We start from the raw sequence: 12,554 nt of genomic DNA, 5'->3' as shown, positions 1-12,554 counted from the left end.
GTCTCACTGTCAAAATGGCTCACGTTGCGTATCAATATACATATATTTATACTATGTGTAGCAAAAAGAATATCCCAATAAATCACTAATACATCATCTTTAAGTGCTCTTCTTAAATAATGTCTAGGATAAAAAAGCCAACAAAGTACCTAGTAAATTACTTGACACTATACAGGAAAGTTTTCCCGATAATTAAAACAAAACGCCTCATTTCGATTCAAGGCACTTAGACGCATATTTCTTAGAGCTACATAATTCATAATTTATGAAGGTTATTAAAGCCTACTTAGGAACAGAATAAATGATTATTTATCTTCCTAATGTAGGCACTACCAATTCGTATTCTTTCTTTAAATGTGTGTGTAATGTAAACGTACACTCGCGCTCTCATACCAATTAACGACATCTGTTATTAGAAGTAAGAGGTTTCTTATTACCTAATTTGTCCTGACACACCCATGCGAGTAAATGTCTGTACAACTTATAAGCCCGTCAATCTTCCAGGATGACAGCTCGAACTATTATGTCACGTATGTCGTTCAATATGAGGTTTACTTTTGCACAAGGACTTTGATGGAATCTGTTCCTCTTTACATAAGATTTTCACTCCGGCTAGAGAGCACTTTGCAAATCTGATAGATGTTAATGTTAGACGTGTGTCATGGGAATTGAGCCCTAAGGATGGAAATGTTAGAGAGTTGTTTCCCTTGTAGTTTCAGGTTGATGGTTGATACAAGCGCGTTGGCAAAGTATGACAATTGCAAATATCGTACATGGTAAAGTGCCCATTACTCTCGGAAACAAAACCTTATGTCTGTTTCAGGCGACGTAAACAAGGTGTTTTGCGTTCGTCAAGTCTGAAGGTACTAACATTATGACACGATATTTCGCCATCAGTCCAAGGACATAATAAATGGACTCCTAGTCTATTTTTACTAAGGTGACTATGTCCTGGCTGGGTAATATGTTAGATGTGTCACCATTTTATTATGTATATGTATGGAGTACCTACTTGTAACATGGGTCGTATTCCTCGTGCTAATCATGTTAAACCTCATAAAGTTTATAAAACTTGCTATTTTATTTACCTATATGCCAATGAAGCAATCAATATTATTTACACAAACACTGGACGAGTCTTCGTTCCTATTTCCGTTATTGTTTTGAACTATTTCTAACACGACCTTGACGATCGTATTCGTGATTGGCGTGCTCACTTTCACTTCATTTCGCTTGCACCAAACGGCGTGAGCGATCTTTAAGGTCATACCAAAATAAGATTATATATTATAACTGTAACACATTTTTAAATGCATTTTTTTATGTTATCTCTGAATCTTTTATTTTTTAGGCACACAAAACAGATAACATTTATTACTTGAAATAATTATTTTAATTTTAGGTTTTGGTTGGGAATGCCATCCAAAGCATATATGTGCAGCATGCAATACACATTAAACATTAAAGAGCGAAAACTATAACTATACTAACTACACTTAATTACTCAATAAAATAATTTTTAGACACAAAACAATTTGAATAAAGAAAATAAAGCAAGAACAAAGGGAGATTGAAACACACCTGTAAGATTAATACAAACCTAACGTAATGGTCATTGATGGCAAAGAACTTCCATAACTTGTTTCCGAAAGATGGCAAATCTGGAGTTAAAAATATCAATATGACTATGCTTAGATGCCACATACGATACACAACATTATTAGTATTATTACGCAAGCATTTGTTGACAGTACATAAAGTATGGTTTTTGGAACGAAGTTCCTTATCGGGCGGTTGGCGGATGCTAGGCCAAAAAAAGTGTAAGTTTTTCCGTCACGAAAACCTGACCCTTTCTTATTTACATTATTTCTCGTGAATAAATAGCCTAATTTCACCGACTCTCGTAGATATTATAGTGGCGCAGGTGGCAAACAACCGCTTTGTAACAGCGACGATCCGGGTTCGACCTCCGGAAGTGTATGCAGATTTTACTTTTTGTTTTCTACTTGAATTTCAAAGATATATTTATATATATCTTTGATTGACTAAGCGATATATAAGCGTATAAGTTTCAGCTTGTACAAAAATGTTTTCTTATGTTTGGTTGTTCTCCCTGCCTGTAAGTCGCAGTTCTGAAACGAGTTGTGAAATTTTGCGAGTAGATTCGATAAGTAATATTATGTCAAATAAGTTTTTTTTATGTATTTGTTAATCCATTATATAATACATTTATCAATAGTAATACTTCGTTCCAATAGAGTGTTCACGACACCCCCGCATTTTTTAATAACTGAGAAGTAGATCGAGTCAAATTAGAATTAGATGTCATAGAATACTTATTATATTTTTCTTTTTTTAGGGTTCCGTACCCAAAGGGTCAAACGGGACCCTATTACTGAGACTCCGCTGTCCGTCCATCCGTCCGTCCGTCTGTCACCAGGCTGTATCTCATGAACCGTGATAGTTAGCCACTTGAAATTTCTACAGAGTAGGTATGTATTTCTGTTGCCGCTATAACAACAAATACTAAAAACAGAATAACATAAATATTTCATTCCAATCTCGAGGTTCTCATCCAATCACCGAAGTTAAGCAACGTCGGGCGGGGTCAGTATTTGGATGGGTGAGCGTTTTTATAGATAATGGTACGGAACCCTTCCTGTGCGAGTCCGACTCGCACTTCGCCGGTTTTTATTAATACATCAAGTTAATTCGTACGACCCTAAGCGTCCCAGAAAAAAAGCGTCATGTCAAAGTAAATCAAGGCTTGATACGATTTTCTTTATTAGGTATCTTATGGTTGTTATCTCAGAGCCACTAATATTCGTCAAAACAAGAATATAATATCAAAAAAATACTATTGATATCAGATATTTTCTTTGTCGTCTTAATTTGTTTATAGCCAACCTCAGTATCGTGTAAAGTAAAGACATTCTAATATAATAAGTGGGTATATTTCCTACGTAAACATGTTTTCGTTTATAAGACGCTTGTACTTAATATAATAAAGATAAAGAACATTAATTTTCAAGTACGAGTAGGTATACAGCGCGCTTTTGAACGCCAAATAAAGCTACACCGCCTCTTACCCTACACTTCTACCCGAGAAAATTTAAATTTCTCCTTAATTGAAGAAGGGTATATGGAACCGGCAAGAAACTCGGCGGGATACTTCTTTTCAAAACATTATATCTTACAATTAACATGCGTTAATTAAAAAAAAAAAAAAAAACAATTTACGTAAACGTACCTGAACTGTGTCACCGACTATAGTTTCCTAGATATTATACAAAGATTTTATTGCTATTCGATTTTTTTATTAGTTAGTATTGAGCAGGAAAATACGTTTAGTATTGAGCACCATTACTACTGACGAATTCTTAGAAAAGTGTTTTTTTTTTTTTCAGGAAATTTGAGTTAGCCTCCTAAGGCCCAGCCATAGAAATGAAAAATCCTAAATTTGCCACTAGAATTTGAACCTATAGTGCAGGGAATACAGTTGATTTTATTTTGTTTGAAAATTGAATGAAACTAACCAAATGCAACTCTGTTCCAATTGAATATGATTTAAATTTCATCGAACTGAATAAGTCCTATAGGTAGGACCTTGGGCCTTACGAGGTTAAGTATGAGGTGAGCATTGCTGCGATCCTCGCGAATAGGTACTCAGGAGGCGTTGGCAGTATAAAAAGGAGTGTTTGAAAAAGTTATCTGCTTAAGGCCCCGTAAGGGTTTAGGTTCTTCTCTTACTCTTACTGAGAGTAAGCGTGAGCGAGACGGCTGTGCGTGCCCGGAATCGCGGATATAATATTTTTATATCTAAAGTTTTAGAAGCAATTTCCACATTTTTGACTTTTCTGCAAAAATTCTTACAAATTTTTTGGATGCGTTTTAGACCTATGTTCGTAATTTTTTTCTATCGAGCAAATGTCAAGATATCGGATTGCAAAACTTGCAAATCGATGAAGATACTAGAGGTATGGCCAACACACATACTGTTCACGATATGACGTCGTCTCACGTTGTGGCGTCGTATCATGGGTATGTGTGTTGGCCGAAAGGCCTCAAGATTGCTAATTAAGTTGTTAGCAACCGTATTGCGATTCAAAAAGCGCTACGCTATTTAAAAAACTCTGCTAGTTGAACCTACTGCATCTTAAGGGAATAAATATCCTGGGTACCAAGCGAACGTGCCAATCGTTGACGCTCCATAGCGAACGAAACGCAACTGTCACTGTCACACTAATATGGAAGAGTGATAGAGAGAGATGACTACGCTATGCTACGGAGCGTTAACAATTGGCATATTGGCTAAGCACTAGTGACAGTGTAACTGAAGGTTGTCGATTGGAAACTCATTTGAGCAAAAAAAGTTGAATATTCGATTAACGACGAATTTTAATTATTCTACAATAGTTTAATTAAAATACGTTCCTTTTATTATATCCTGCTGAAATCCAAAAAATAAAAATAAAAGTTGGATACCTTGAATATATATTACATGAAATATTATTTTTTCTAGATATTTGTTGTGCCGTGGTGGCTCCGCCCGAGGCACTAGGGGCTCCATGTCTCTGTCCACGTCCCGGAGACTGACCTCCAGCAGAAAGACCAACATCAGCATGGTGCCAAGAACGTAAGTATTTAAGTAATATTACCATCCATTATTGGTCTATTACGGACTGCAAGCAGTGTCAGGTAGGGAGACAACGTTTTTCATGGCTGTGTAAGGGCCACTACACACTTGCGTCTCCCAAGCGTCGGCGTCTAGGCTCTATAGTTACTACTCAACGCAGCGTCGGCGCAACTGCGCAGCGACGCCATTTTCCATAGCGCTAACTAGACGCCGACACTTAAAAGACGCTGTGGGGTGACCCTAAAGTATACATGACCGTAAGCCAGGCAGGTGTAATGTGGAGAACATGTCGTGCTTATGACGCTTGGCTTGCTTGCGAGTACAAGTACTTGCAAATACCTTAAACCATAACAAACTTAACCATGAATCGTGTAAAATGAAGTACCTAGTCTATTATTTACTTGGGAGTTTATTTGGAATATATAGTATGAATTATCTGAGATGATATTTTCGCCTCAAACCCTAAGCTGTCACACATAATGTCAGTTGAGAGAAGTATCATCTTGAAGTAGAGAGGGGGCAGAGGTGCCTGCTTAAAACGATGCTATTTAAGCCATATCGATATTCTACTTCTGAGCTTTACAACGACTGTCAACTCTTTAGTATGCGCAAACTGTATATCACAGCCCGTAGTTTTAAGACTCCATAAAAATCTACCTTTTAAAACTGTCAATGTAAAACACAGAAGAGCACGAATATAAAATATAAAAAATATAAAATATAAAAAACAAAATGTACTTACCATAACAGGAAGAGCGAGTTCTCCTGACACACGTGTCTTCATACCTACTAGGAGGGCTCAACAATTGTATACCCACGTGTTTTTTCACGAAATAAATTTTATTTTATTTTTTATTTATTTTATTTTTATAAGGCATTGTTTCTTTTGTTTACCGCGATGGCTACTGAATATTTCATTTCTTTAAAAGGCAATTCTACCGTTCTAGACATATGGCTCAAATTTAACTAACAGCTTTTTGTTACCTTCGAATATTCTTACCCGTCATACTACATTACCCAAACGTGCTATCTTCGAATGCTGAATGAACCATATAAGTCTTATAAATAGAACTCTAAAATTGCCTTTTAAACGGGCTTGATCTTTATCTCTAATCAGAAATTAGGTAGACACCGCGGTGCACAAAAGAAAAAAACTGCCTTATGTTTAACAGGTTAGGGTTTAAGGAGAAAAAATCATCTCAAATAATTCATACTATAGACTTAGTATAAGATACTGATGATGTGTCCAAAAATACCATAAAAATATATATTCACGAATGTAAGGCAATTGAAACGCTCGAATAATGAGAATGACTATAACCTACTTTGGCCAGTACATTGTACACTCAATAAAATGGTCCGAAATAAAACCATGGTATAATATTTTCAGTGACACAAACAGTCATTGTATGTTGAGTCTGCAACGTTCCGAATTGTTCGACCCACAATGTTCAAATAATCATTAATTTATTTCACACTCTCTTTAAAACTTGTTCGTTGTTACTCTATTATTGAACTTCTTTGAACAAAAACACCAAAAGACTCAAAACAATCAAGTTATTTTTAGTTTAAATTACATATTTAATCAATGTAAATAGTTAGGCGGTTTAACTTTGCAGATCATGAAATTAAAGTCAGACACTAAAGCGGATTAAAGCCTCTATTTCGCAAAGACGTTTAAATTGGAAACAAAAGAGAACCTGGGAGGCCCATTCTAATTTTACAATTTATTATAGTTTTGATATTGTTATGACACTGGCCTTGCAACTAATACGTGCGATTGAAATGCCTAATGATACAACTCTATCCTTCTGTCACTCACGGTCATATAGAACTTATATAAAGTTCGATGAAATTTAAATCATTTTCAATAGGAACAGTTGCATTTGTTTTTTTCGTTAAACTTTCAAACAAAACAAAATCAATATAAACGGGACTTAATCACGTATTAAGTTTTAAATTTATGAGGATAAATGTATGATGAAGACGCGAGTCTGGAGTTACAGGCGTACATAGTCTACGGAGACTGCTTACCATCAGGCGGGGCCGTATGCTTGTTTGCCACCGACGTAGTATAAAAAATGAAGATAAATTTAAAAGTTAAAAAACCTACGCGATTAAGTCCCGTTAATATTGTGTAAAAATCGTGAAAGTTGAATTAGTGTAAAACAAAATCAACTCTGTTTCTTACACAGTAGATTCAAATTTCACTGACAAATTTTGAATTTTTCCTTTTATGACTTAATTTTGAAAGGGTATGAAGAGCGCGCGGACCAATCAGTCGTATCAAAACAAGATCATAACCAAATTGTTACATTTGAATCAACCTCTTTTTAAGTTTGGGAACAATAGAGACCCAGGGCCAATAAACTGTAAGCTTAAGTCGATGCTTCAGAATATTAATTTGAAAAGTTTGAATTAGATTAACCATTTCAACGAAAACATAATAATCTAGGGAGAGAAGGCAGATTTAGTGATATTTTGGGTGCGACAGGATTTAATAGCTAGACTAACCCTTTCAGAAGTGTTAATAAAAATCGCATCGCCTAGGTTAAGGTGTCATTTGAATGTCATATATACTTTCGTATGCAGACATAGAAGTGTTTATGGCAAAATAAAGTGATTGACAAAATGAAATATCTACACGCCTGGTATCGATGTTATCCTGACGTTATAGATATTTTTTTAACATTGTATTAAAAGATAGCTATCGCGGAATACAAAACACGTTCGATATCTTGTTTGTATATTGGTAGTTTTCTATCATTTTTGGCACTGTATACTATAGTTTACGTTAATTATTAAGTACTAATACGTGTTTTGGGCTATATGTCATAAAAATAAAGTATGTATTGATGGAATTGATTTCCAGTTTTGAAATTTCTCGGTAATTTACAGCAAGTAGAAGTTAGATCTTTTAATTATTAATCTATGTCTGACTTATCGATAACAGATTTGTCAATGTTTCAATTTCTCAAACACTCTTTTGTGCCACAAAAACTTCTATGTCTGTTCATATGTGTGGATAAATGAATAAAGATTGAGTCTTACAACCAGCGTACGTGTGTTATTTATTCCTCCGGCACAATACATATTTTACATGGCGCAGTCGGTTGGGTGTCAACTGCAACTGTATTACTGATACTGATTTTGTTAGGTACTTTTGTCAAAAATGTACATAATATAATAATTGCGAGCCAGATACCAGGTATTATTAAGAGTAATAAAAAATGTTCATGACATTTATCATTTCTTTTATTTCATTTTAAATTTAAATCATTCCATTTCATTCCGATCATTTTATATCTTAGTGCCTGGTCCGTGATTAGTAAATTGTACTTCTACATTTTGACTACATACCCATCTGCCGTCTTGAAATGTAACTAGGGATATCTGGCTATATAAGAATTTGATACAAAACGAGAACGACAAAGCATTTACTAAATTATAGATCGTGTCATTCGCGACGACGCTTGAGTTTTATTGTCATGTTATTAGAGGTTAGATTTGACAATCTGCGCGTCATAACTAGTAGACCACACGAAGTATCCTTTCAAAGCTTTTCTCACCTTCACCTAAACAACTATTTATAAGTACATACATGTATGTACATACCTAAATACTCGTTATATTATTATTATACAGACATGTAAATAGTCTGATACATTTTTGGTCCATAAGTTTTACGTTACTTTCTTACAAAGTTAATTGTAGACAATTGTCAAAAGAAAGATTCATTTGTATTTTTGCATATAAGTATAAATAATCGGACAGACAGACGGACATGACGAATCTATAAGGGTTCCGTTTTTTGCCATTTGGCTACGGTACCCTAAAAAGGCAAAGAAACTTATTTCCATCTCAAAACATTTTTAAATAAAACCAAAAGGACAAGTAAATCTTAAGCTAAATAAATTTAAAAAGATCTTATTTATCGTTTATAGCCACGTATAGTTTGTGTCATCCATGATGGCGCGCAGATACGTCAAATCAAACCTTTAATAATATGACAATACGAACAAGGCGCGCGTCTTCGTGAATGACATGACTTATACAGTAAATAGTAACCAATGGGCTCGCAATACTCGTTGCCTTCTTCACTTTGCATTCTCTTACGGTAGAAATAGGATCTAAGGCAATGCATTCAAATGGATTCCACCACATACCTATAGACCGTTAACGAAATTGAGTGGAAAATTGAGTTGAAGACTAAATTGAAAATTGCAGCATTGTATTGTATACCTGCATGTGCCCTGCATTGCCTTGCATTTTATTCCCATTTACTCAATTTTGCAGTGTTGTGGCATTGAATAGGAATGGGAATGAATTTCGATCTTCTGGAGTACGATGAACAAAACGTGAGATGTTTATTTAAATAATTTTATCCGCCATTAAATGTGATAGAAGTTATTTTCGCAGAAAGATCTGTTAATGCCGAATTATTTACATAAGAACTATTTACACATTATAACAAACTTAATCATTTTACGTCAAAACAATGCCATTTTCTGTGGATTTTTTTTCTATTATGTCAGGTAATATTATCCTTATACTCGTAGTTTTCTTAACCTTATTATGGTATTTATTTATTTTATTTGTTATCGTTAATAGAAAGAAAGACAGAATATCCAACATAACGTTCATCTGTCTATACCAGGCGTACCTATAGATGATGTTTTGCAAGATTTGATTCAAATTATATGAGAATAATATTGTCATTCATTTGCCCCGTTCCAATTTTCATATTATTTCATTTAATTCATTAATTAGTTACGACATTATATAAACATAATTTCATTGTTACTGTGTCTGGTACACATTTGACTACGAAAATTAGGTTCGTTAAATATTAGCAAAATGTAGTAAGCGGCCCACAAATTTAGAAATCAGACAGACTACTTACAAACTATTCAGTACCTTACTTTCCCACTTTATAACTATATCTTACACAGTTCAACCTAACCCGAAACTAAGGAATGTTTGTACTGTGGATAGTAGGCGACCATATTATATATACATACTTAAATAGATAGATACATACTTAGATACATAGATAACATCCATAACTCAGGAACAAATATTCATGATAAACACACAAATAAATACCTCGAAGTATTCCAACCGGGTCCTTATTGTTTCCCATAAAGTTTTTAGTCATAATGTAATGTAATGTGTTTGTCCGCATTTTATTAGTCATAATTTGGTTATTATCAGAAACGCGTAACTTTTCAGGAATGCCATAGAACAAACCTATCTTGGTTATCTATAGGATAACCTACCGAAATTCCTGAAAAGTTAACGGTTTCAGAATTATGACTAATGATAATCTGACAATCATTACATTATGACTTTCAATAATTATGACAAACAAATGGATCCGATTCGAACCTAGAATCTTCTGTTCCGTAGGCAGAGTTCTCACTACCTAAGCTAGGAGACCTTTTAAATATTTTCTTTATAGTAATGTAAAGTTTTCATCCCAGGACCAGCGTTAACCGCGACAGCAGCATCCGCCTTATCAGCAACGGGTCCTCGAAGCTCTGAGGAAGGACCGGCCGGCCCCCGGCCAACAACAACGTCAGGAACGAGTTCAAGAACTACTTCAAGAGCGACAGTCTCGCGCCTTTCCCTAAATGTTGCGAGAACGAAAACGGGACGCACATGGAGACTAATGTGGATGCGAAAAGCAGTACCGAGAGCTTTTATATGCCTGCGGATTATAGGAGATCCAGATAAATGTCTGGCACTATCCCAGTATTTTTTCTGAAAATCCTGGAATTCACTACATAGCTAACCAACTTATGTCGATGCGAAAAACAGTACCGAAAGCTTTTATACGGATCCCTTTGTTTGGCATAATTATTGAAAGTCATAATGTAATGATAGTCATATTATCATTAGTCATAACTCTGAATCCGTTAACTTTTCAGGAATTTCCTTAGGTTACCCTATAGATAGGTTAGGTTAGGTTTGTTTTGTGATAATTCTGAAAAGTTACGCGTTCCTGAGAAAAATTTAATAATGGCTAACGAAAAAACAATGCATTATGACTTAAAACTTTATGGGAAATAGCGACATGCTTTTAGGAGGTCCAGATAAATGTCAGACTAGAGTCTCGGCTTTTTTAAATCCAAGAACACTGGACATCCTTTTTTCAGTTTCCGAGACTTTTTATTTTATCTTTCCTTGTGTCCTATAATAATATGAACAATAGTCATGTTTTGGAATATTGAAACCCGATTTTGATTCCTAATCAAAATAGTGTTAGTGTAGTAGTGTTTAAAGCAAGTATCAGGAACATATGGCTGTATCTTACGAAATTACAACTTATTCTAATTTTCTTTGGTCTTATTATTCACAAGGAACAAATGTAAACCAACTGGATCGCTAAAAGAGTCCGAAGGTCCGCTCGGAAAATTAATTCACACAACTTCTACTGTTACTTGAGAGTACTCCATATTTTGTTATCCAGTTGTACAGATTGTAAATATATGTAATATGTGCTTGCTTGTTGACTCAAGTTGTAAGAGTTAACAAGTTACAATTTCTAGATATATTATATTAATGTATATAACTGTTTGTATGTGCTGATGCTATTTGTAATCGTGACAACTATACCCTTTAAATACCTTCTTATATATGGTCGAAATATTATTTGTACCTATGAATGTTATTGCTAATGGCTCTTTTATAATAGGTTAATTAAACAATTAGCAGGCGAAGTATCCTCATTGCTTTTCTACATTTAAATTTCTAAGTTTTCGTAATATTCCAACTTTTCAATTCGTAGTATATTATTAAGAAAAATAAAACATTTATATGAAGAAATTAATTTCAAAGTAAATACGATTCATGACGAAAAGAAAATCATTTATCTAAAAACGTGTCGATATTAGAAACAGAAAGTATAACTAGTTATTCCCACTTTGTGGTTTGGGGCGTGCGACAAAGCACTTCCAACCTCCTTTGCTTTTTGTATTCGTTAAGATAAAGTTTTATGACCAATATAATAACCCATAAAATCAACGTAATCACTTTGGCAGCTACCTATAAGATACTGCCCTAAAATACGAGTATACCATAAGATCAAAGAAAATTTGAAATAGAGGTGGATTGTCAAACTAAATTTTGTAACCACAGTAAATTTACTGTTGCTACAAGACTGACGGCATCTTTTCGAGCGATGTCGCCATACCTTTGGCCTATGCTCTAGTAGATCTAGATGGCGATGGCGCCACTTTTTGATATTTAACAAATTTAACACATATCAGTGAAAGAATAAAGAACAAAGTCAAATGACGTTCTAAAAATTTAAACATGTGTCGAAAGATGGCAGTGAATTTAATGTGGCTACAAAATATACTTTGACAATCCACCTCTATTTCAAATTCTCTATGATAAGATAATTGCAGATTTGATTTCCGAATTTTATATGCCTCACGAATTAATAATAACACAACTAGTCTGGGCTTGTTTTAATAAACTAAAATAGGGCGGCATGGGTCGAATTTTCTTAAGTATAATATGCAATTTCTTAAGAGGAAAAAATAGCTTTGCAATCTTAACGAAATAACGGTACTTTTTCTATGAAATTCCATTTCGGGAGAAAACGGTTTCCACTAACTAAATCTTAACAAAACACTTTATATATATATATATATATATATATATATATATATATATATATATATAATGTTAAATTTATCTGTCTAATGGTTGTGTTATTCTGTTGTAAACTTCGAGCAACACCGGACACCCGGAGCACGGGTCGGAAGCCTTGAAGGTTGTAAATGTATAAGTAGATGGCAGTTGCATGATAAATTTGTAAATATAGGTACATACTGGTACAAATACGCTTAAGTTTTTTGGACTTTAAATTGAAACTAACAAAGATTTTGCCTAGGTCAAAACCTGCATT

The 12,554-nt window shown here is 34.3% G+C and overlaps 1 protein-coding gene across 1 annotated transcript in view; it reads left to right on the top strand.

The window, feature by feature from the left end:
- Positions 1 to 11,361, top strand: part of LOC133526535 (neuropeptide CCHamide-1 receptor) — a 300,559-nt gene extending 289,198 nt beyond the window's left edge. The window contains exons 8-9 of the mRNA XM_061863212.1: positions 4,523 to 4,636; positions 10,120 to 11,361. Coding sequence (XP_061719196.1) covers positions 4,523 to 4,636; positions 10,120 to 10,180 — 175 coding nt within the window. The 3' untranslated portion in view covers positions 10,181 to 11,361. The remainder of the gene's footprint in view (positions 1 to 4,522; positions 4,637 to 10,119) is intronic.
- Positions 11,362 to 12,554: the final 1,193 nt, after the last annotated feature.

Source organism: Cydia pomonella, chromosome 16 (genome assembly GCF_033807575.1).
Source record: "Cydia pomonella isolate Wapato2018A chromosome 16, ilCydPomo1, whole genome shotgun sequence".
In the NCBI taxonomy this organism is placed as follows: Eukaryota; Metazoa; Arthropoda; class Insecta; order Lepidoptera; family Tortricidae; genus Cydia; species Cydia pomonella.
The sequence above is the reverse complement of the archived record's forward strand: the minus strand, read 5'-3'. Positions and strand labels throughout refer to the sequence as shown.